The sequence below is a fragment of the Muscardinus avellanarius genome (assembly GCF_963383645.1).
Source record: "Muscardinus avellanarius genome assembly, chromosome: 12".
Taxonomy (NCBI): domain Eukaryota; kingdom Metazoa; phylum Chordata; class Mammalia; order Rodentia; family Gliridae; genus Muscardinus; species Muscardinus avellanarius.
In genome coordinates, this window is record NC_137798.1 from 18,755,017 (window position 1) to 18,781,580 (window position 26,564).

A 26,564-nucleotide genomic window follows, 5' to 3' on the forward strand; every position below is an offset into this window, starting at 1 on the left:
AGTCCTGTTACACACTGACTAGTTTCAGCTGGGAGCTTAGAAGCCAGGGCTGTTGACTGTACATCAGGGCTCATTCCTTATTTATGTCCTGAAGGACCCTAGAAATAAATGCTTAAATGTATTATTGTGAATCTCAGAAACTATCCATTTGCAATGTGACTCCCTTGCAGCTCTGGGTCTCTTCCTACTTGCTGTGTCCTCCACCTTTCATGGGAACCAGATGTGACCTTAGAATAGTGTCTAGAACTCATACAGTTCAGACCTATGCCATGTGTCATAACTAAGTTGCTCCTTGCCTCGCTGGGAGCAACTATCCAGTTATCTCTGAGTAGGAAGTTAGGGTGAGTTGATTTTCCTTAGAATTAAGACATCTCTACCCTAAATAATGTCATGCGAGCCTATTCAGCTGCAGGATTACTTTCTTCTTTTTTCTTTTTTCCCTTTTTTCTTTTTATTGTTAAACAGTGAGGCCATGTGATAGCTCAGTTACTGTTTCTTTTATACTTACCCTGCTACATCAAGGAAATGTTTGCATGTAGCTAAAGAACTGAAATTTTGTGATTGGGTTTTGCAGAGTTACCTACATCCAAGATGGAATATACTGGAGCTCCATTAGTTTTTTCTTCCCTTTCCTGCTGGACTTTTAAGGGTGAGAATTTGGGGAAAGTGGGCTGCTTGCCATGTGCCTGTACCCTATCGTTGTCTTTAAAAGTAGAGCCACATGGTACACAGCCTGGGCAGAAGCCATGCTACTTGGAGAGGCTTGCCATTTGGTGAGCATTCCTATTCAGTGAGTGAGTTGACAAAATCCTGCTGGAAAGGAAAGGAGAGTGAGGAGAGTGGTCCCCAGATGGGCTCATGAAAGCAGGCATGCATTCCATCACTGAGACAAGAATGAGGGTGGCCTTCCCTGGGCTCAGGACTCTCTAGGCTCTGATTTGTGTTGGCAAAAGAAACACCAATAAAAGTAACATTTCTTTGTAAGGAATCATGAAGGGGGTTGAGATTGGGGCAAATAAGTGGCTACTGGGTTCATGAGAACCTGACCTTTTTTATTGGTTGGTCTCTCAATCAAAGCAGAATGCACTGGTGTTATTAAATGTCTAGATGAGTTGAGTGGTAAACCTGTTCATTGGCTTTTGTTCTCAGGAAAATCCTCAGTGCCGGCCAGGGTGGTCAGGAATACTGAAGTCTGAAGGAGTGTAAGGGAACAGGAAATGGCAAGCATACTAAGAGATCCCAGTAGCCACCAAGGCACGCAATGGTGCTGACTCTCCAGAGGAAATCATTTTTATTCCCTCTTAAAACCTGGGAGCAGTCAGGCTCCATAAAGAGACGGTCCCAGAATGGAAACCCAAGATCAACAATCTCACATTCTGAGTCTGATCCTCAGCTCTGCTGCTGACTTGTCAAACACCCTGAGAGAAGTCGTTTAACCTAGAGAAGCTAAGGCTGAGCTGTCAGCCACGCTTTCAAAAGCACCTCAGCTTGCCACCCACTCCATTCCTCTCCTTGGAATTGTTTTAGAGAGCAGGAACAAGGTGTTTCAGCCTCAGTAACACTGGGAGATTAAACAGATCGAGCTGCCAGAATGTCCCAGGTAGGAAGGGTGAACCTTTAAGAATCCTTCAGACTCAGAAAGTCAAGGGGCATGTTTCCTGTCATATGTGGAAGCTAGAGAGAAAAAAGGAAAGGGGACCTCATGAAAGTAGAAGAGAGATCTGTGGAGTGGAGTAAGAAGAAGGGGAATGAAATATATTAAGATACGTATTGTGCGAATATGAGTATATCACAGTGACTCCCACTATTACGGATAATTATAATGCACGAGTTTTAAACAAAGAAGAATCCTTTAGATGTCAGGAAGAGGGTCCTCCAGTATCAGTGTCAATGCTGTTTCCCCCGTGATGCAGGGTGAGCCCCCTTCACTGCCACCTGCAGGGTCCTCACTGCAGGGATGAGTTCTCCCAAGTGGCTAGGTGTGCACAGTGTCGTTTCCCCTTGCAGGCCTGGTGGAGACACCTGGAGTGTCTGAACTCTAATATACGGTTTCCTTTATATTAGTTACTGAATGTTTTCTGATAACATGTATATTTAAAACAAAGCTTAGAAACTACTCTATAATCCTACCTTCCAGAATTAACTACCATTATTAAAATATTTTATTTGGTTTTTTGATTATGCATGTGTTTTTCTATGCATGTTTATAAACAGTTATACTTAAGCAAAATCTGGATATATCTGTAATTCACAGTAGTTTGTATATCCATGAGCCTCCTTGTGCATATTAAGTACTTTTTTGAAAACCACATTGAGTTACAGTCATTCTGTACTGTAAGTATTCCATTTAGGCCCATTTTACAGATAAGAAATCTACAGCACAGAAAGTCAAAAGCACTTACCCTATATAACACAGCTGTCAGATTCAAATTCAGATCTGGCTTCTAAGCCTATAATTTGACCAAATTCACATGACTTCTCCAGAGGGGGGTAGGAGATAAAATAAGTACACACTCTTCTCTACTGATTACCTATATCAGGATTCTTCTGAGGGCTTGAGTGATTCAATTGTGATATAGGCAAAAACTTCACCATGGAGGCAGGATTTTAAGTTAGTGAATTTAAGTGCAGTTAAATGATCAGGCCATGGTACCAGTCCTGGTACCAGTTAACCTTGAAATTACTGTGCTTGAGACATGCTTTATAGTTTAATTTCATAGAACCTATGATCTCGAGAGGTTGGTTTCTGTTGTACAGATTGTAAAAACTGACACTTTGCCAATAAAACATCAGAAAAGCCGGGCGTGGTGGCACACGCTTGTAATCCCCACGCTTGGGAGGCAGAGACAGGAGGATCACGCAGATTCGAAGCCAGCTGCATGCGTTGGCTTAGGAGATCCTGTTTCCAAATTTTAAAATATATATAAAATAGGTCTGGGAGTGTAGCCTGGAGGTAGAAGGGCTTCCAGGAACCCCAGTACCACCAAAAACCAAACCAAAACAAAACAAAAAAAATCAGAAAAACCCAAACTGAGGGATATTATACAATACCCAACCAGTACATAAAATTGTCAAAGAGCCGGGCATGGTGGCACACACTTGTAATCCCAGTACTTGGGAGGCTGATACAGGAAGATTGTGGGTTCACGGCCAGCCTTAGCTACTTAGTGAAGCCTCTGAAACTTCGTGAGACCTTGTTTTCAAATAAAGAATAAAAATAGGGCTGGGTGGGGGGTAGCTCAGATGTAGAATTACCCTAGATTCAATCCCTGTACCTCAAAATAAATAAATAAATAAATAAATAAATAAATAGCAAAGTCTTCTCTCTTTTTCATACACACACACACACACACACACACACACACACACACACACACTCACCCAAAGGGCTGTAACAGGTCAGAGAAAACAGAGAAACATGACCATTAAAAAATACTGGAACCGGGCATGGTGGCACATACCTTAAATCCCCATGCTTGGGAGGCTGAGACAGGAGGATCACACAGGTTCGAAGCCAGTCTCAGCTACTTGGTGAAGCTCTAAGCAACTTAGTGAGACCCTGTTTCCAAATAAAATATAAAATAGTATGGGAGTATAGCCCAGATGTAGAAAGCCTCTGTGTTCCACCCCCAGTACCACCAAAAAAAAAAAAAGGTGAAATCTAAGTAGTCCTGAATTCAGCTAATAAGGCATACCAATTTTTTTCCAACAAACATACTGTGATAGTGCAAGATGATAACAGTAGGAGAAACTGAGTAAGGCTATACAATAGCTCTGTGGACTATCTTTGCTGATTTTTGTAAATATAAAATTATTCCAAAATAAGAATTTTACGTATAAACACATTTAAAGTAATCCTCTGTGCAGGAAAGAAATCAGTCGCACAATAATAAAATCAACCCTGTAGCAGCTGAACATGCGATCTTGTTTCAAGCTTCCTAAAACAATGGCAGTGAGTCCACACTGCACTGCATGTGTGTTCGTGAAGTACAAGTCCACTTATAAAAGGCATTACATGACAGCAAGGAACTACCCTGAAAGACTTGGAGCATTCCAGGTTGGTGTCACAGTGTGCAGCTGGGCTACTTTGATGCAGAAATGGGGACATTTTTGCCTCCCTTTTCATTGAACCCTGGTGACCTGTGGGCTGGTGAGCAGTCCCTTCCCTTTAAGCAGTTTTTATCCCTCCTAAGAGACTGGGAACTGTGCCTGCCTTTGACTCTTGCTTGCCTCTTGCTGCCGGTGGTGGCCGAGGAGGGAGCTTGAACAGCAGCAGGTCTGAGCAGCCTCTGCAGGGAGCTGTTCCCCCGCCCGGTGCTGATCTCCCACTCTCCTCACAGGAGGGTGTTCTATGAAGCCGGGGGAGCTGGAACTCGAGCCAGGTCTCTGTGGAGAGTGGAACCCCTTCGAATAAGGTAAAGGAGGGTCTGGGGGTGCTCTTTGAAAGATTGTTTGCTCTTCCAGTACAGTCTGTTCTAAACATTTCGCTTGTTCTGCATACCTGGAAAACACTCAAAAGTCTGTACTTTCTGTTACTTGGTTTTGAAGGAGCCAGGCACAAGCGCAGGCACTCACAGAGATTCTCAGATCCGCTGCTTTGACTCGCAGGCTGCGCGGCTCAGCTGTCCTCTTGATGGCTGAGTTCTAGAAGGCAAGGTCAGACGCAGTTGCTGAAAGCCATCAAAGTTCTTCCATTTGTTTTCTCCGACAGATTCTCTGGAACCCAGATAGTCTTCTTCTTCTCAGTAGACTGGTTGGCTCCAGTAGAAAGTTAGCTTTTAAATGACAGAGACAGACATGTAGTCATTGTGGCCTGGAGGAAGAGAGATGAACACTTCCCTGGAAACGCAGCCCTGAAGGAAACACCATTTACTCGAACTTTTCAGAGACAGTAATGCACCTGGATGGAAGGGGCAGGAGGCTGACTTTCCAGCCATGAGCTTAAGTAACATTTCACTAAAACTTGAGTAGTATGTCTATTAAGGTCCAAGCTACCGAAGGGCAACGTGGATGAGTGAAGGGCCTTTATTTGGCTGAGCAGGCGGGGAAGGCAGCGAGAGCTAAGCTGCCTGGGGTGAGAGAGGAGGAGTCACATCTGGTTTTCCTTCTCTGCCTTTCTCTCTAGCACTCAGTTCATTGTCTTTCTGAATACTGTTAAAAATAAAAGTGTTTTCATGAGGAACGTATGTCCCAAGGGGGTTTCAAGATGATCCCCACTGAGGATGAGAAGAAAATATTAGAACTTCACTTACACGCACGTACACACGTGCACAGGCTTGTTCAAGATTTTTACTGTGGAACTGTTGGAGACTGATGATTTAAAAACAACTGGTTTGGATACAAATGAAAAAATAAAAGTTAATATATTTAGCATATAAAAGAAATATTGGTTTAAGGGTCACCCACTTGTTAACTGGTGTTAACTTGTATTTCACTTTGGAGTCCTGTTAAAAAATCTAATGGTAGTATAGAAGTATGAGACATTAGGCTTTGCTTAGTGAACTTTAAAAATAAATCAAAATAGGTATGGATGTTACTTCATTGTTCCAGAGGCCTAGACATGGAGAATGCAAGCCTTTTAACAATGTGATAAACTTGAATAAAGTAAAAAAAAATTAAATTTTTCCACATACATCTCTTACAAATCTAATTCTAACTGAAAAGATATATTTGAGTTTCTAGTTTTTCAGTGAATAATTCCTTCTCTAACAGTTGCCTTCACTTTCGTCGAAGATTAATCTTATGGTGAAAGACCATGAAAATATTACTTCAACACAGTGTCTTCCTCATCTCAATCCTCTTACCCCACTTTGCTTTTTGCCCCCATAAAATTTATCTTCTCCTAACATAACACAACATTTGCATTTATGATTTTTTGGGTTTTTTTTTCATTTCTCTTGAAGATAGGACTCTTCAAGATAGGTGTAATGAAATGTTTGAGATCAGGGAACACATTTGGGAAGGCCTTATTTTCCCATAAACAAATTTTCCTGAAAAGGCAAATTTTCCATTCATTTTGTGATTATTTGCACCAAGACATTTCAGTAGATTGAAGGAAAAATTAGAAACTTGGGGCTTCTAGTTACATTATACTGTTGGCCTGCCCTCGGTGTCCCGTTACTTGTTGAGTTTTTTAAGAAGGTCAGAAAAGAGCATGGGGCTGAGTTGTAGACAGACATGAGATCCTTGGCCAAGCTGGAAGACCCACAAATTGTTCCTTTGCAGTGAATCCCAGCAGGGGCACAAGTTTACTAGCATGCATAAGAAACACAGGGTAAATACTGAGAAGGACTTACCTTTACATGAATGGTACTTCCTGTCTGCTTCTACCCAGCTGGAGCGGCAGTAACATCAGATGGGGCCAGGCTTTCCGACTCCGGCACCTCACCACAGGCCACTATCTGGCCCTGACAGAGGACCAAGGCCTTCTGCTGCAAGACCGGGGAAAGTCGGACACCAAGTCTACAGCCTTCTCTTTCCGAGCATCCAAGGTAAGGGGTAGGAAGTGACCTCTGACCCTGTTGTAAAAGTGAAAGGTCTGAAATGTCCAGTTAGAGCTCTGGCTGAAAAGAAAGTAGACTGAAGCAAAGGCAGATTGGGTTTAGATCTATGACAATCACCCCTCTTATCTTTTGAATTGATTTCTTAGAGAAACATGTGCCTTGGGTGAAGGATAAAAAATCTCAAGTAAGAGGAGACTAGAAAGCCCAAGAAAACACAAGGATCATGGGAGTGAACATTGTTATTCAGAGGCTAATGGAAAATATTGTTGTCATATCGTATATTCTGAGGGGTTTTTTACTTTTTTTGTTTTGTATTGTTCCGCAATACTGGGGATTGAACCCAGAGGCATTCTACCTCCATGATACCCTCAGCCCTATTTTTTATTCTTAGTTTTGAAGCAAGGTCTCACTAAGTTGGGGAGGGCCTCACTAAATAGCTGAGGCTGGCTGTGAGGTTGTGATCCTCCCATCTCAGCCTTCCAAGTACTGGGATTACAAGCATGTGCCACTATGCCACTTTGAGCTGATCTTAATGAACCCTAAGTTATATGCTGTATCCTCTAAAGCTGTGGAGCTACATTGTGTAAATCACAGAAGCTACTCCAGAAGGATTCAGAGAAGGTGTCATTCTGGACAGGTCATCATCTGGCAATCATTTGAGTTTGTAAAAGTTACCAGTCTCCTCCTCCGTCTTATCCTTGACCACCTCCCAGATCTTCAAGCTTTGTCCTATCTGTCCCAGCCTTCATTCAGGATGGATCCTAGGTTGCACTTTAACCCCACACGAATCACTTTGCTACTGGATTATGTATAAAAACAACATTTTTTTTCTTTCAAACCCCTCACCTTAATGTTCAGCCAAGTTTTGATTCTGCATCGCTCAGAGCTGGCTATAGTTGGCTGGTCAGGATTGCATGCTGAACGAACTTCTGATGGACAGTTGGACGCTCTGCCACTTTATGATTGTTCTGGAAAGATCATCCAAGCAGAAGCAAGGCTCAGCACAGAAGTGTGCATGGTAATCAGGAAGCCTGTGCTCCCGAGAGGACGGCTCGACACCTCCTTTGGGAGCGACATCTCCAGTTTCATCCTTCTTCGCTCTTTTCCAGAATGGATTTGATTTGTGTTCTCAGTGTGATTTCAGTCGAGTGCTATTGATGATTCTGTGTGTGAGGTTAGGTATGAAGCTGACAGCTGAATTTTTCTCTGAGACATTGCAGCTTCCTGAAGTTTCCAGAGAGAAGTCTTCAGTGTTGTGTTTCTCTGAAGCAAAAGCACAGAGTCCTTTCCTCTTTTTACTGTTCTACAATTCTTTCAGACAGAGAAAGTGTGTGTGTGTGTGTGTGTGTGTGTGTGTGTGTGTGTGTGTGTGTGGTCTCTCCCAGGATGTCCTACATTAGAATTGGACTTTTCCCACACCTCTATTTCAAACATTAAAACATGTCAGTCTCCTGCCTATATTTTTCTAAACTCTCCTCGGATGTCACCTCCCATCTACTCACCCACGTTGGCTTCTCGATTTTATTCTGAGCATATCTCTTTCATATTGCCATCAATGCTTTCCTTTTCTTAGATTCCCATCATGAGGGATTCTAAAATCAAATTTATATCTATTTAGTATGGATTTTGGCCTCCAGGAGGTGATTTAAGGCAGTATAATTTGCTGAAAGAATTGAGGAAGCTGGGCATGATGGTGTGTGCCTATCATCCCAGTACTTGAGGCTGAGTCAGGAGGAAGCAAGAAAAGCCCTGATGGATATAGTGTCCCTATAACACTTGCCACCCTTCTGGCTTCTGAATCCATTTTATCCTCAAAATGTGCATTACTTATCTCCTAAGCTCCTCCGTTTCCATGCACCCAGAGGCAAGCAGCCAGCGGTGGAGAGTCACGTGTGCCGTGGCTGCCTTGGCACAAAGTGCTGGAGGTAAAAGTCACCCATGAGTCACACTGTCCTGTGAACTCAGCGTGTGTTTATAGTTCACTGGAGTAACTATGTTAGAAGTTTTAAATAACTCCCAGTGAAGAAGCAGCATGCCCAGTTACCCTCATTTCCATTTGAAAGAAATGGAAATTAAAATGACCTGAAACTCAGTAGCCTTTTTTATAGGTGTCCACAGGAAATTGGGGCATCTTAGACTGTGAAGCTACACACACACACACACACACACACACACACACACACACACACTGTGGAGTACACACAACTCTGCCATATACCATTCAGATTTCTCCTGGTCTCCATGTGGCTTCTTGGTAAGGACCTTCTTACCTTGCTAGCTGCAGGTGACTTTTGAAATGCGTGCTGGTGTGCACAGTAGTGATGATTCCAGCTCACAGACCTCTGAGACTATTTTTCAGCAGTGAAAAGGCTTTGAGTCTTCTTGCCAGATCTTGACCGTCACAGGTGTTAGGTGACAATGTAGAAAGTAGACAGTAGCCCAGAATGGTATTTCAGGATTTGTATGGGACCCTGGAATTGGGGTCACTTATGGAGAGGCCAAGAGATGGAGACCGTGAGCTATGTCCGATGTGGATGGAGTGGAGGAGGAAGTGGGTGTTCATCTGATCCTCTCTGTATGCTGGAGTCTGATAAGCAGAAAAAGGGACAATGGGGAGGAACCTGTTTGCCTCTGTCATATTTCAAGAGGACACTGAGTCTGCTGGGCTGTGAGTCATTTTGTAATGAGCTTCCCACCCTGCATTTTCTGTCAGGTCAAATTAGCCTGTGACAGCTGTGACTACTAAATCAGCAGCAGTGGGATAGTCGCAGGTGTGTGTTCACATCCTTAGCAAGCTGCCCTTATAAGGAAGGTGGCAGGTGCCCCTAGGGTTTGTATGTAAGAGATAAGACACAGTGTGACTGAGCCCTGCTGGAAGATGACCACATCCAAGCACCACCTGCAGGTATCAGCCTGGGCCTGGCTCAGATGAGATCAAACTGAAGTCTTGGAGTAAGCTTTCTCTCTGTGTCTGTCTGTCTGTCTGTCTGTCTCTGTTTCTCTCTCCCCCTTTCCCTCTTGTGTGTCAGTCTATCTATCTGTATTCTGCTATAATGAGCAGAATGTGATCTTAACCAAGGTTCCCCATCCCTACTTCAGCAGGATGATTCTACGTATATGGGAGGTTCTAGGTATAGTCCTAATCTGGGATATCATTTTAACACTATATGGTTCTGGGGTATAGTTTGAAAACTATAGTCTTAATCTGAGACACAGCCTGGACTTGGAATTACCTAAATCTAGCCTTAACTTCCATATGCTCTTTGTGAGACCTGAAACACAATTCATTTTTTGTGTGTCTGTGTGTGTACATGGTACTGGGGATTAAACCCAGGGGCGTTCTACCTCTAAGATACACCTCTAGCCCTTTTTTTTTTTTAACTTTGTTTTGTTTTGTTTTGTTTTGAGCCTCACTAGGTTGGTAAGACTCTTGCTAAATTGCTGAGGCTGCCCTCAAACCTGTAACCCTCTTGTCTCAGCCTTCCAAGTACCAGGATTATAGGTGTGTGCCACCATGCCCAGCTTGGAACAAATTTTTCAATGTATTTGCACCTCACTTAAGTCTACCATAAAAGATTCTTTCATATCTGACTTCCCACCTGCCCTTCCACAGCATCTCTCACCAGTTGCTTGAGGATGTTATGAGCTCCAGCATACAAAACATTTCTCAGTCTTTGAACATGGTGTTTGTTCTTCACCTTCAGACATGCTCTTAGATGCCTTACCTCTTGGCACCCCGCCTTAGCCAGCTCCTTGTGCTTCTGGACAAGTGTCAGGGGCAGCCCAAGGGAGGGGCCCTTGGTCATGCTTGGTTATGGCCATCACCCTTTCAAACAGACAAGGCCCACAATACCCTGCCCCATGCTTATTTTTGTGGCCCACCAGCTCACACAGTGCAGTAAGGGAAAATTGCTTGGTGAAAGAACAAGCAAATGTGGTCGTGCACTGAAACGAGCAGTGACACGCTTTCATCTGAACCTCTGTCATCATCATAGATGTGTCCTGCCACCCTTGCACAGTCATCTTGCCACCATAACCCCATCCCTGTACACGATTAATAAGAGGAATTCATCTTGTTTTGAACATCTAAGTCACATTTCTGTGAATGTGATTTCATGTCATTTACCGCAGTCTAGACATTGCAAGGCCATTCCCTGAGGATTGTCAGATAATGTGATTTAATATTTACTCTGGCGTGGCAGTGCTATTTAGATGTCACCTCTCAATGTCAGTTAACAGCAGTGAATTCCTTCCAGAGAAGGGGGAATTAATACTGTTAACACAGCCCTTATTACATGTGGCCATTTATTTTAGAGTCACTCTGAAAGTGCTTTAAAAAGCCACTTTAAATGATCACACCATAAGTCTTGAAACAACAGAGATGGAATCTCAATTTTGCCAATTTCATTGCTTGAGGGCACAGAACTGTCATTGTTTCCAATTAGAGGATATTTTTTCTTAGTGGAAAAAACATTAAATTCAATTGGGAAGCCATTTATCAAATATCTGCTGCATCTGAGCGCTGCTTTCGTGGCCAGGCAAGCCTCTGACACCTGCCTCCACCTTCCCTGTAACCATGTTCCCTGCAGCCACCCCAGACAAGGGCCCGTGGCTCCTGGTGGCAGGGCAGTGCCACCTTGCCAGGGTCCCTGCCTGATCTGCCCATGTCCTCCCTGAGTTACCAGTTGGGGAGCAGGAGGGTGGGAAGCAAGGGAGAGAAGAAAACAGGAATGATGAGATGCGCACGTCTTGACACCACTTAATGCAGTTCACTTTAAATCGAGCCTTCAAAGGATGTGTAAAATGGAAATTGATGCACTTTCACTCAGCTTTCTGTTCAAAGTGGACCAAACAGAGAGACAGTCAAGAAAAACCCAAGGGCCACTAAGTGGAAGAAACTTGAACCCTGGCTCTGCCTTTTGCTATTCAGCCTTCCTGTCCCTTTTTGTAAAAATAGGAATAAAGAAATGTAGGTTGTGGTGAGGACTGAATGAGACCAGGAGGGATGACTTGTGAGGCCATCTTCTTATCCACTGAGCGGGAGCTGTTGCCTACCTTGAGGCGGTGGTATAGGGACTGAATGAGAAGTGTGGAAAAGGCGCCCCATGCAGTGAAGTCTGCTCAGGAAACGTGCCTCCCTCATGATGTGTGATGTGGGCGAGTCTGCTCCCCAGCTCACCGTCGGTACAGATGACCAGCTCGGGGCCTGCCAGGCTCCCAGAGCTGTTCTGCAGAATGCAAGTGGCTGTTGTTATCTAAGGCAATAATGTCCCTAATTCTAGGCAAGAAATTCAGAAGGGGACTATCTGAAGGCAGAAATGAACCCAAAGCGGGATTCCTTGAGGTTTCTCCAGAGATATCTAAGGAAAGAAAGGGTTAACTAGGACATTCTTGAAGGCTCACCCTGGCATCCATGAATAGGGCCCTTCTTTTCTCCTGAAACATTTTTGGGTGCTTGAAGTCAGTATTAGAAAGGTATTTTTCTTGACTTCTATGGATACAAGTAGTTTCAGTTATTGTGTTAAGTAGCAAAAATGTTCACTCTAATGAAAGCATGAATTATGACCTTCCAGTTATCATCATATATACTATTGCCATGGCTTTGAACTCGGCCGTCTCTGGCCATATTTTCTTCTAGTCTGTCACTCACATTAATGTAGGAATGGCTATTCCAAGTAGCAGCCCTGTGTCTCCATGGCTCTCCACTACCTACATTAACTTTCCCCAAAAGATGTTCCAAACAATGATTTGGGGTGAAGAAAAGGAAACTGCTGCATCAAATAGAGTCTGATAGGTGGGTGATGATGGTGATGATAATTATGGTGGTGGTGGTGGTGATGGTGATGATGATAATTGTGGTGGTAATGGTGGTGATGATGATGGTGGTGGTGGTGGTGGTGGTGGTGGTGTTTGCTTTCTGTTTTAAGAGACACTCTGACTTGTTGTTGTTGTTGTTGTTGTTGTTGTTGTTGGCGGCGGCGGCTTGTTTTTTGTTTTGTGGTTTAGGGAATTGAAACCAGGCTCATTCTACCTCTGAGCCACAGTCTCAGCCCTATTTTTAAATAGGGTTTCACTAAGTTGCTAAAAGCCTTGCTAAATTGCTAAAGCTAGCTAGCCTCAAATCTACAATCTTCCTATTTCAGCCTCCAAGGTACTGGGATTACAGGCATGTATCACCATGCCTAGCTTTTCTTTTTGACTTTTGAAAAAAGATATAGTATTTTCTGAAGATTTTTCCCATAGAGAATTTGTTAACATTGTAGGCTTGAGAAACATAAACCTGTAGTTTATGTAGTTTGGGTCCTTATTTTATATTCAAGGCCATTTTGCAATGGCCTTTGAACCCTCTGTAAGCTAAACCTCTTCCTTAATAAAGTTACCCAGCTTCAGATACTTTGTTACAGTAGTAGAAAGCAAACTAATATACCTGGCTGAGCTTATATCAGATATAAATTTTATTTAAGACCATGTCCCCCAGCGAAGTTTTTCTATCTTCAAGGCTGTAATTGTTCTTTGAACACAAGCCATTTTCAGTTCAATGTGATTATTGACTTGTATGTGCACAACTCCTAAACTTTGTATGAACCCAAAACCATATTTTCAAGAAGTAATAATATATATTTTCAGCTTTTTCTTTATAATAACTCTAAATAACTAAAACATAGATGTAATTAATTACTTAACTGTGCTAATGGTCAGAGTAACCATTCAAACAAGTTTGTTAAAATGGCAAATGGACTTTGGAATTATGTCTGTTTTAATTCTTGCCCATTACTTACTACCTGTGTGGTTTTGAGCAAGTCCCTAAAAATATATAAGTCTCAATTTTATCATCTATAAAATAAGATAATAAAACAGCAGGGCCATTGAAAGGTTAGAGGAAATGTTTGTAGAGTATGTGTACTCTATATGTCATTTTTAGGTCCTCAGTAAATTCATGGGATGGTTTTTCGTCGTAAAGTACTTAGCACAACACCTGGCCCAAACTGAGCACTGGGAAAATGCTAGTTCTGGTTCTCCTCTTTGTCCTTCAAGAAATCTTAAACCAATCTGGAGAGTGGCAGTGTGGTCATTGGAGCCAAATGCTAACATGACAGCTATGATGTGCTCATGAGCATTTCCTTAATAAGCTGTCAATGCAGGCAGAAGGCAATAGTTATCGCCCTTCAACACATATTAGGCCAAGTAGCCTACTCCTGCTCAGAATCAGCTCCCCATCTAACACAGGTGAAGCTGATGCAGATGAACAGAAACACACTTTGAATGCCTGCAGAACAATAGAACACAATTCATTCACAACCTGTTTCAAACAGGGAATCATGCAGAATATAAAGACAAACATATTCCAGGTCTGTGATTTGAGAGTTTTCCATCTGACAGAGGACAGCTGATGTGCCAGCAAAGGTTTTATACATGCTTTATAATGTGATTTTTATGATGCAGTGCAGTGGTGTACACCTGCAATCCTACTACTTGGGAGGCTGAGACAGGAGGATTGCAGGTTCAAATCCAGCTTCAGCAAGTTAGCAAGCCTCTCAGCAACTTGGCGTGACTCTGCTTTCAAATAAAAAAATAATAGAGCTGGTGGTGTAGCTTAGAGGCATAGGGTCACTAGATGCAATTTCTAGCATCGCACACATGTGCACACACACACACACACACACACACACACACACACACACACACTGTGATTTTGTTTTTATTACTGCATAAAATGAAGCCCATGGACCAGGAGATGGTTGTCATTAAAAAGGCAATTTCTGCGGGGCATGGTGGCACACACTTGTAATCCCCGCGCTTGGGGGGCAGAGACAAGAGGATCACGCATGTTCGAAGTCAGCCGCGCTGGCTTAAGAGACCCTGTTTCCAAATAAAAGATATAAAATGGGTTTGGGAGTGTAGCCCGGGGGTAGAAGGGCTTCCAGGAACCCCAGTACCACCAAAAGAAAAGGCAGTTTGTCACTCACCATTCTCAAGAGGAAGGGACGTGCCACACCACACAGGGCTTTGTGGGGGAGCACTGAGCCAGTCAGGAGGCAGAGGGAGCAAGGGGGAAATGTGGGAAAGAATCTTCCAGTGGTTCCTCTAAAAAGAAATCAGGTAGGCAGAGTTGATAAGCTTGAATAATTTCAGCAGACTCTAGAGTGTGGGGTTCTGGTGCCTGGGCTGGGGAGGTTAGGATGGGGGAATGGCCACCTGGAGGGTATGAGCTCTATGAAGGAGCAGGTTGGCTTGTGGACCCTGGATCTGTTGGTTTACCTGTGAAAGGCAAGCCCTCACGTGAGTCTGTCACTATTAGGAGGGGTTGGCTGGCCTTAGGAATGGCAGTCCCTGCAGGGTCTGCAGAGCTGTGAGATCAGCGCAGATACTAAGGTGTCCTACAGCTTTGGATGTAGGGAAGACTTGATGGATGGGCTGCTGCTGTGCTCTCCTACGAGGTGGCCAGTCACATGCTCGCATGGAAGGGGATGCAGAGAGGCTCAGGGAGGCAAACCTTGCTATTCTCTAAGGTCCTAGCAACAGGAGGCACGGCACACCATGCAGGGCCAGCTGGGAGAGCACCAGCGCTGGTCAGGAGGCAGGAGAGACAAGCATGAGGGGAAAGCCTTGGCTGCCATCTTCATTGGGGTTCCCCTGGGCAGGACAAGACAGGGCAAACAGTTCCCGGATATGCTAGCTGGGATAATCTCCAGGGACCCTAAACTGCAGGGGTGGTCCCTAGATCCCTGCTACCTGGCCTTGGGACAATGAAGGCAAAGAATGTGGCCTCCTAGAGAGTATGGGTGGGTGGAGAAGGTCTGGCCCAGGATTGTGTAGTTTGTTTGTCAAAGGCATGTATCTAAGCTTTCTACTATCTCTCAGAATTGGGTTGCCCTGAAAGTATAGTCTCTCCTAGCCAGAAAAGTTTAAAGATGTCAAAATAGCATAATATACAAGGAAAAATTAAAATGTAAACAAGAAAGATGTAAACAAAGAGATGAAGTAAGGTAATCACAAGCAGTAATATCAAAAAAGGTCCAAAGAAAGGGATTCTTTAGTATGTCAAGATAAGTGCTCAGAGCTGAGGATGTTGCTCAGTAGAGGCCCTGAGTTTTATCCCTAGAACTGCCAATAAAAAATAGTAGTAATAATCACTGTCACCCAATTTGGTTAAAGAATATGGTATATAAGAACTTTATAAATGAGTATTGTATACTATAGGAACTTGGAAGTTGGAAGAGAGGATTGGTTTAGCCTTATTCCTTAGGAAGTTTCTATTTCTAGCACTAGGGTAACTGCTTCTGGGGCCAGATTCAAGTAAAAACTGAGAGTAATGCTAGTTTATGCTCAAGTCTGAAGGAAATCACCAGCCTGCTGTTGGTCAAACCAAGCTCCTCCATCTCTGATCTCATTCTGTTCCTTAAAGATTTACCATTTTCGCCAGGTACCGTTGAACTGTGTTGTTTTTAGTGTTGATTTTGCCTTATGTCTTAATTTCTGTTGTTGTCCTTTTAAGTTAAAAGCGGCCACTTTAGTGACTACCACAGGATTTTGGAAGATGATGTTTTGCAAAAGCAAAGGCACAGAGAGACACTCTAGTCTATAGAGAGTAATGGCCCATTTATTTTAGTGACTCCAGAAAAACAGATCTTAGTATCTGTTTCCTTTTGGCAAAGCCACATTTAGATCAATGAGAAGAAAATAAATGAAGTAGTCATAATTATTGGTAGCTTTAATATATGAATTATTTTAATCAGGAACTACTAGAGATCAGTGTAATTATTCACATCTAACAGTCGGTAGTATGTATATTTTTATTTCACTGCACTGGCTGTGGTTAGAGAAAAGGCCAGAGATTTAAAATTTTTTGTATCTTATAAGTTATACTGCTGATTGGGATGCCTATAGAGCTGTGGATATTTATGAGATGAAAATCAAATATCCATTGTCTTATAGAACAAATGTGTCCTTGACTAATTGCCTGTAAAGAAAGGAACTAACATTATTAACATATCAAATTGTGTTTTCCAGTTGAATTATGTTATAAAATCAGAAATCTCTCCTCTGGATGTGTTTGTTTTGAGAAATAGAAAATGGTATTCAATCTAGCCAATGTTTCAGCACACATATTTAAAATAAAGAATTTTTTATAAGTATTGATACTGCTCAAAATGGTTAAGTGCGTGTCAAATAACTAATTTTGCTTTTATGAAGGGCTGAAGAAAAAAAAGTGAGCTGAAAGGTAAAATAAATACTTAAATACGAAATAAATAAATAAATAAATAAATAAATACGAAAAACTACTCGTGTGTGTGTGTGTGTGTGTGTGTGTGTGTGTGTGTGTTGCCTCAATATATGTTTGTAAAGTAATTGATAGGTGCTTAAATTTTTGAATTAAGAAACAAAAAATAATTGTCCTAATTTTTCCATAGCCTGACAAAAATGTCATAGAGCACATGATGCTGTGCTAAGAGCTCAACAAAGAAATGAGACTATTCTGGGAAATGCAGCAGGAGAGACTAATTCCAATTGCACAGAAAAGATGACATCTGAGCAGGGTTTTGAAGAGTGAATAGGAGTTGTGAGACGTGGGGAAAAGCACAGACTCAAGTGCTAGACTTCTTGATTTAAATCCTGGCATTAGTCCTTGAGTCGCCTTCATAGGGCAGTATTTGCAGCTACATCAGAGGCTCCGTTAGGATGAATTAACATCTGTACCTGTAAAGAACTTAGAAAACTGTGAAGGCTGACTCCACATGCTGCCTCTGTTCCATCACTAAGAATGAGAGGAATGGCTGGGTGGAGTGGCACACGCTTGTAATCCCAGCATTTGGGAGACTGAGATAGGAGGATCGTGGTTCATGGACAGCCTCAGCTACTTAGTGAGGCCCTTTGCAACTGTTTCAAAATGAATAAATAAATAATAAATAAATAAATAAATAAATAAATAAATAGGGCTGGGGGTGTAGCTTGGAAGTAGAATTTCCTTAGATTCCATCCCCAGTAGAGAGAGAGACAGAGAGATAGAGAGAGAAAGAGACAGAGAGAGAGAGAGAGAGAGAGAGAGAGAGAGAGAGAGAGAGAGAGAGAAGAGAGAGAGGAGAGGGAGGGAGGGAGGGAAGGAGAGAGAGAGAGAGAGAGAGAGAGAGAGAGAGATTGATTGATTGAGAAATGACTGGGCGTGATGGCAAATGCCTGTAATCCCAGTACTTGAGAAGCTGAGCCAGGAGGATTGCAGGTTCCAGGACAGTCTCAACACTATGTAGTAAGACACAATATCCAAGGGTAAAATAAAATGGGGCTGCGTGTAGCTCGGAGGTTGAATGTCCCTGGGTTCAATCCTTGGCACCATGAGAAAAAAAAAAAGAATGAGGAATATTGTCACCAGTGGAAGAAACATCATGCTACATTTTCTTTTCAATGAAAAATTTTAAATGCTAGCTGGATGTGTTGGTGCATGCTTATAATCCCAGTACTTAGAAGGATGAGACGGGGGATTGCCGATTTATGGCCAGCTTTAGATACTTAGTGAGACCCTGTTTCAAAATAAAGAATAAAAAATTGGGCTGGAGAAAGAAATGGAAATAGAGAAGAGCCATTCTGAACAGAGCCGCAGAGACTGATGAGGAAGGAAAGTGACCATGCATCAAGGATCTACTTTATGATGTCTCTGGCGACGGGCACTGCAGGTGATCACCACGTGGCACAATAAGTCCCTCTTCCATGCCGGAGAAGCTTTGATGAAAGTGTAGCAACCCAAGAATGAGACCCATGGACTGCAACCCACACCAAGGCATCTGGGCCAGCTATCCACTGCAGTGACTACGTACCTGGAAATACCAGCTTAGTGGAGGAAGGTTTATCCTGGTTCACAGCTTCGAAGGGTGCAGTGCACCATCCGCTGGCTCCTGTGCTCTTGGGCCTGTGCCAGGCAGAACATCATGGCAGTGGCAGCATGGCAGGGAGGTGCCTCCACTCATGGCAGTGGGGAACAGAAGAGAGAGGGAGGAAGGGCTCTGGGTCCCTCCATCACTCAAGGCCACACCCCGCCCCCAGTGACCCAACTTTCTTGCACTATGCCCCACCTCGCAAAGGTCCCACCACTTTCCAGTGGCAACACAGGCTGTCATTTAAGCCTCCAACACATGGCCTTTTGGGGACATCGAAGGTTCATGTGCAACTCACTGTGCAGCATCAGCTCAGTTGCACCCCTTCCTGCTCAAAAAGTGGTATTACTCTTGATTTTGTTATATGTAATAACAAATATATATACTGTTAAAAGGCAAAATATGTTTATAATGTTATTTAGATAACACTTAAATTTAAATCCCATGAATCAGAGCCATCATGCAAGATAACCATTAAAATTATGGAAAATATCAATTACTGAAAAGAAATGATTTGGCCAGTAAGGTATTTGGCCATTATGATATCTAAATCAGCTGGGCGTGGTGGCGCACACCTGCAATCCCCGCGCTTGGGAGGCAGAGACAGGAGGATCACGCAGGTTTGAAGCCAGCCTCGCTGTCTTAAGAGAACCTGTTTTCAAATAAAAATGTAAAACACTAGGTGTCTGGGAGTATAGCCCAGAGGTAGAAGGGTTTCCAGGAATCCCAGTACCATAGATAGATAGATAGATAGATAGATAGATAGATAGATAGATAGATAGATGATAGATAGATGAATGATAGATAAATAGATAGATAATAGATAGATGGATGATAGATAGATGATAGATAGATAGATAGATGATAGATAGATGGATAGATAGATAGATAGATAGATAGATAGATAGATAGATAGATGATAGATAGGGATATCAAGATAAGGAAAGTAGAAAATACAATGGAGAAAATATAAAATCAGAACAGAAGAGAGAACCTGCCAACTGCCTCCTCTTCCCATGGATTTAATTAATCACAGAAGTGGTCAGAACATGAAATCTGTTTATGTTACAATTAATAGCAGATAAAGGGAGCAAGGCTTTCTAAAATCCGGCCTTGGGACAGGCATGTCATGATGATTTTAGTAATCACGTTTTTGGCTTAGAGATTCTGTACAAGTGATTTATATCCCTGGTTTTTATTTAATCAGGCATGCCTGTGTGTGTTTCTTTTGTGTGTGTGAAATAGGAAATCAAGGAGAAATTGGATTCCAGCCAAAAGCGAGATCTGGAAGGCATGGGAGTTCCAGAAATCAAGTACGGGGATTCTGTCTGCTTTGTCCAGCATGTAGCCAGTGGCCTGTGGGTCACCTACAAAGCACAAGATGCCAAAACTTCCCGCCTGGGACCTCTGAAAAGAAAGGTGAGGGGTCCAAAAGCTGTGTACAATGATTTTTGAACCAGGTCATGCACAGTTAAGCACTAGAAGTTATTCTGAAGATCGGGTGAACATGTTTTTCTACTCACTATGCCAAAGAGTGAGTCTGTACCAGATGTTACACTGGCCCTCCAGATCACTGCTCTGATTGGGTTACGTTGACCTAAGTTTCATTTTCCTTCAAAAGTTTAGTAAATGGGAAAAGCTATGAGGAGGAAGTAGGATTTAAGTCCCTCTCAAACCTCATCTAAATGACTTGTAGCAGTTAGGCTGGTGGGGATTATCCACATCATTGGTCCCTTCATTTAAGTGGATAATGGAGTTATTATGCAATTTTCCTAGTATGGCGACTGAATAGAGTCTCTTTTGAACATAGACAGCTTGCATAATAACCCATAGGAATTGGTGTACAGAAAGAAGAGTGGCAGTGGAATGATGCTTTCCCCAGAGGAGAATCAGGTTCAAGTGTTCCATCACAGCCTGCCACAGTGAAAAAATAGCTTGAGTACATACAGCATCTTTTTATCACCAAGTCAGTTGCCCTAATAGTGTTTGCTTTGATAGGAATCAGAAAATGGGTGCCAAAGTATGATGCTTTTATTCTGGGAAAACACTTTTGAAATGTGGGCTTGGATAGTCTAGGAGTTCCAGAATATGGTTCAAAAAAGGCACTGTATACTGTAGTTTCAGTATATGGACCTAACATGGTAGTGACAGCATTTTCCAGAATGCTGATTACTATAAGAAAGATGGAAACTATAACTTGATATTTTTTGTGTAAACCAAAACACACTATAAAAATAGCCAGAAAAGATACAATAAAATTACTAATAGTCTATAGATATTGAATGAATGCAAGGCAACACAGACATGCTTATATGATCTCAACCACCTTTCTGAAAACAACTACAAAGGATGGATAAAATTCAAAACAAAAACCAAGTTTTAAGTCACCCAAGATGCTACTGATCACACACAGGATGTAAGTGTATCGACAGGAGTCTACATCCATCTTTGTCCTCCTTCTCTGCATATTTGTTGATTTGCAGAATAGGAAATGGGGTCATGTATTAGCTCTGCTGTTCCAGAGAGGCATACACAGGGTTGGCCAATGTTTCTGGAACATGGGGGAGGCCATTATACCAGAGTCAAGTGAACTATAGATGCATAAGCTTGCAATTCTACTCATAGTCTCCCCTAGGACCTTAAGCTGACCAGGGACGGGGTATGAAGCCAGAAGGCAGAGGGAAGGGCAAAACATTGGTATCAGCAACATGGCAGTACTAGGGGGACAGAAGTTGGGGTCCAAGTTCTCCCAAATTGGGATGGCCCTGAGAAACACAGGGGCTCTGGGAACAGAGTGGGATTTCAGTTGAGTCCCAGAGAGATTCACCCTGGGAATGAGAATTATCCCCTAAGAATAGGGCAGTTTGAAAATAGATACCAATCCCTATTCCTTACTAGCCTGTCAGAATCTCTGTAGAGTGTATCGTTATCTACAGCCTCTATAGTTTTTCAACTTACTAAGGCAGCAACAGCACTGAGTGGGATGTCTGGATCCTGGTTCCAACTCTGGGTGGGAGCGGACAACTCCAAGGACTCAGTCCATGTGGAGAGAGCCCAGGTCATGTGGCATTGTTTATTTACTGCCAGTCCCTGCCCACTGAGCCATCAGACTGCTGAATCACACATATGAATTAGAGAGGAACCTTCTCTCTATGATGTCCTGTTATTGAGTCCTTGACAGAGACGCACTGCTTCATTCCCTAAGAAGTAGGCTAAGTTCCTACTAAAAATACAGATGGTGCACAAATCTTCCTTAAGCATTTATAAAATTAACGAAACAGGAACTAGAAAAACAAAAGGAAATACATGTGATTTTGGAAAACCTAATGAATGGTAGCCTTCTTTAAAGGAAGCATCATTTTCTTGTTCCTACCTTGGGCTTCTCTCTACCCATAGCTTGTGGGATTCTTCCATGAGAAAAAGGATCTTGGGAATTGGGCTGCTGAGATCAATGGGGCACGTGATATCAATATCCTACAATGGGGTTCCCCCAGTTCTCAATACTTTCTCCTTTGGCTGGCCAGTTGTGATGTGTTATCCCAACAAGTAAAACCTAAGAATTTTGGTCTTCGGGGACTAAAAATCTGGGACCAAAGTAAACATAGTGGGAGTGTACTGCTAAATTTAAATGTAACATTGTAAAACCAGTTGCTGGGAAGTTCTGACAAAGTAATGTTTTCTAATACTTGGTTGTCTGATAGTAAGGGCATCTTTTGCTAACCCTCTAGCTGCATGATGTAGGTGGAATGAAAAGCCTTTTTTTTTCCCAATGAAAACAAGCCAGGGGTAGTGGCACATGCCTATAATCCCAGTTCTTGAGAGGCTAAGACAGGAAGATCGCAGATTTGAGGCCAGCCTCAGCAACTTAGTATGATCCTCAGAAATTTACTTAGACCTTATTTCAAAATAAATTAAAATAAAATAAAATAGGACCAGTGGTATAGCTCAGAGGTAGAATATTCCTGGTTCTAATCCTTAATACCAAAAAGCAAAATAAAACAAATAAATAAAAATTTGTTCAAGTTTGTATTCTACTGCCTCTGCAAACTGGTTCAAGACTAAATAAGAAAGATTTTCACAGAAAAAAAGAAAAATAAGTTGTTTTCTTATACTAAAATAACAAAACCAAAATTTATTATTCTAAAGCTGTTTTCTGAAGCCACATGTTTAGATTACATTGAATAGACTGATATCCAAGACCCACAGACAATCTCTCTTCACTTCCGTCAAGAGGAAGCCATGCCAGAGACCTTGAATCAGGATCTGACACTGACTCAAATCACAATGGAACCATCCTACTCAAGTTCTACACATGCATGACCATTTTAAGAAAAAAAGCTATTGACTTCCACACTAGAGACTGCTAGCCTCACCCAAACCCATGTTCTTGGTGGTCAATAAGTTTGCTTAACTTCTAGGTAACTGGTCAAATATCAGTAATATATTGCCTCTTATGGCAAACTCTTTAAACTCCTATTACAGTCTAGGAACCATGCCAGATACTTTACATATTAATCATTTAAACTTCCAAACAAATCTATTTGCAGATGCCAAAATTGAAGGAAAAGAGAGCTAATGTAACTTGCCCAAAGTCACACAGATGAGAACTGAATTGGCTGATTAATACCAAAGTCCATGTATTTTATTTTCTTGGTAAAGGAAATTGAACCCAGGAGCATTTTACCTCTAGGCTTTTTAAACTATTTCTAAATAAGGTCTCACTAACTTACCAAGCCTGGCCTTGAACCTGTGATCCTGTCTCAGTCTCCTGAGTACTGGGATTATAGGTGTGTGCCATCATGCCTAGCTCAGAGCCCATGCTTTGAAGTCCTTTCTCTGTCCTCCTTGATAAGAAGGCTACCTTCTTGAGATGCTTTCCCTAGTTTTACAGTTAACTAAGCCAGAGGAGCTGTCCAGTAGAGAAACCCAAACCTGATCCCAGGAGAGTTTTTTTTCTTTAAATTGTCTTTATTCTTCTCCAGTTTACTCTGGAGGAAAAGACTCTGAAAGAGTGACTTTTTCCATCTTTAAAGGTACAGTTCTACATTCATTTCAAGAGGAATAACCTATCGTAAAGTCTCTTTTCACCCTTTTTATCGGATACTACATTTATTTTTTAATTATTTTTATTGGTGCATTGTAATCATACATGACATTGGAATACAAGATTTGAGAGGCTATACAAGCACACATCATCCAATTGGCCCTCATCCAATCCCCATCCCATTCCCTCCCCCTTCCTCCATCCCATGCTTGATTGGTGATTATCTTTGATACGTTTGTTTACGTACCTCCTGAGTTTTAAAGAGGTTCCATCCTCCCCCATCCCATCCCCTCTGACTAGTCACCTTAATTGCTTCTCTATAGGGCCCTTTCTGCAACTCGTCCTCCTCCTGTTACCCCTTTCTTCCTAGATTTTGCTAGTTAGGGGAAGCATCTGGTTTTTACTTTCGGTGATATTTCTCTGTGCATGTCGCATTGCAATTTCCAATCCCACTCTTGACGTCCCCAGTAGAGGCCTGGCCACCCGGAGGATTCTGATCCTGACCTCGCTGGCTTCAGCACCGGCCTTGCCTCATGGGAGGCCCCGATCCTGGCCTCACTGGCCCCCACACCAGCTTAAACCCTCGGCTGGCTCCGATCCCAGTCTCGGAGGCCCCAGCACCAGCTTTGCCTCATGGCAGGCTCCAATCTTGGCTTTGCTAACCCTGGCACCGGCCTAACCCCTAGGCAGGCTCCTATCCTGGCCTCAGAGGCCCCAGAATTTGCCTTGCCTCATGGCAGGCTCTGATCCCGGTCTTACTGGCCCAGCACCGGCCTAACCCCTCGGCAGGCTCTGGTCCTGGCCTCTGAGGCTCCAGCACCAGCCTTGCCTCACGGCTGGCTCTGAACCCAGCCTCGCTGACTCCGGCACCAACCTAGCCCCTCAGCAGGCTCCAATTCAGGCCTCAGAGGCCCCAGCACCGGCCTTGCCTCATGGCTGGCTCCGATCCTGGCCTCGCTGGCCCTGGCACTGGCCTAATCTCTCGGCAGGCTCCGATCCTGGCCTCGGAGGCCTCAGTAGCGGCCTTGCCTCATGGTAGGCTCTGGTACCGGCCTCATTGGCCCAGGCACTAGCCTTACCCATCAGCAGGCTCTGATCCCAGCCTCGCTGGCTCTGGCGCCAGCCTAACCCCTCAGCAGGCTCCAATCCCAGCCTCGGAGGCCTCAGTAGCGGCCTTGCCTCACTGCAGGCTCTGATCCCAGCCTCGCTGGCCCCGGCACCAGCCTAACCCCTCGGCAGGCTCCAATCCCAGCCTCGGAGGCCTCAGTAGCGGCCTTGCCTTGCAGCAGGCTCCGATCCCAGCCTCATTGGCACCGGCACTGGCCTTACCCCTTGGCAGGCTCCAATCTAGACTTCAAAGGCCCCAGCACCGGCCTTGCCTCATGACAGGCTTCAATCCTGGCCTCGCTGGCTCCGGCACCAGCCTAACCCCTCTTTTCACCCTTTCAATTTGGCCATCCAGGCCCAAGGAATTTATTGTAACTCATAACATGGTGGTGCATAAAATTTCATTTTCATCAAAGCACTGTGTCTCAGGAATGATTCATATGCCACTAATTGGGCATGTGGGTGAAATAACTTTGTTAACTTCCCATTTTCAAAATGGACCCAGGGGGGGTTGGCTGGGAAAAGGAATTGGACAAAAACATCGCAGTAAATGTGGACTGACCAGCTGTGGAGTACTGTGTGACCTGGACTTGCTTCCCTTGCCCTGCGGGTAGGTCATTCTCCACCAGGAAGGCCACATGGATGATGGATTAACCCTGCAGAGATGCCAGCACGAGGAGTCCCAGGCCGCCCGGATCATCCGGAATACAACAGCCTTATTCAGCCAATTTGTCAGGTACAGTAGCTCCTTCCCTTCCTCTTCTGACCCCACCCACCCACCTATTATGAGTGCTTTCATGAAATAATGAAACCTCAACAAAAACTTACCAAAGAGAGCTTTAAACTGCCATTTATGCTGGGCGTGGTGGTGCACGCTTGTAATCCCCGCCCTTGGAAGGCAGAGACAGGAGGATCGTGCAGGTTCGAAGCCAGCCATGCTGGCTTAAGAGACCCTGTTTCCAAATAAAAAGTATAAAAAATAGGTCTGGGAGTGTAGCCCAGAGGTAGAAGGGTTTCCAGGAACCCCAGTACCACAGAAAACAAAAAACAAAAACAAAACTGCAATTTACTTTCCACATAGGTGACCTTCTGTTAGCTTTATGCTTTGCCCAGCAAATGCCTGCATCCCATGAGTTATTCAAATTGATGTGATGAATATCTAAGGTCTTTGCATGAGAGCTAAATGGAAAGAATCGGAATGTGTTACATCCATTTTGTATTAGTGTGTACAGAGAGAAGGAGAGAATCTGTCGTATTTGGAAAGCATATCTACATCATTCAAAATTGTGGCTTTGGTTTGGATCAAAATCGATTTGTAGTGAAAGCCTCAGGTTACCCAACTATGACTGGGAGAACTTAAATGAGAAAAGTAACTGAAATGCCTGCTTGGATGGTAATCCCTCCAGCCTAAACAATGTTACCAAAACAGAACTCCAGCTTCCTTTCACCAATTATTGCAAGAAACTGATCCTGTTGGAAATAGTGCAGTGTTCCAAACTACTCTTCTCTTGTAAGGAAATGTCTCTACAGCCAAGAAGGTGTGAGCTGGCATGAAATGAGAACTTTTAAAATATCTTTTCATGCAGCTGAAATACTGCAATCCAAGTACATATGTTAGTTAGGGCATGGGCTAAGCTGCTATTGCAGTGCAGAATAAATTTTGACTTCTCTTTTAAGCAATAATATAAATAAGTAGCTTAAGAAAAGTTGGCAGTCCGGGTTCTTTTTATCTTGCTGTTTTGGCCTTTTCTACGGGTTCTTAAATGATGTCCCTGGACTAGCACAGCCATATCAACTACAAACTTGTTAAGAATTTAAATTTTCATATTTCACCCCAAACTTACAGAATCAACCATCCTAAAAATAAGATCCAGCAAACCATATTTTATATGTCCTCCAGGCAATGCTGATATATGCTAAAGTTTAAGAAACTACTACCCTGGAGTAGAGATTTTAGCCTTGACTACATGTTAGATTCATCTGAACAGCAATGAACTCCCTGGTGTCTAGGCTGCATCTCAATCCACTTGCATCAGGGACACT

General features: G+C 43.1%; 1 protein-coding gene across 2 annotated transcripts in view; it reads left to right on the forward strand.

Annotated features, from left to right (window-relative positions):
• Window positions 1–26,564, forward strand: part of RYR3 (ryanodine receptor 3) — a gene marked incomplete at both ends in the record, with an annotated part of 530,337 nt that overhangs the window by 236,880 nt on the left and 266,893 nt on the right. For both annotated transcript variants that reach the window (XM_080708162.1, XM_080708163.1), the window contains 4 exons: window positions 4,341–4,415; window positions 6,335–6,491; window positions 19,616–19,789; window positions 25,136–25,257. In XM_080708162.1, coding sequence (XP_080564288.1) covers window positions 4,341–4,415; window positions 6,335–6,491; window positions 19,616–19,789; window positions 25,136–25,257 — 528 coding nt within the window. The remainder of the gene's footprint in view (window positions 1–4,340; window positions 4,416–6,334; window positions 6,492–19,615; window positions 19,790–25,135; window positions 25,258–26,564) is intronic.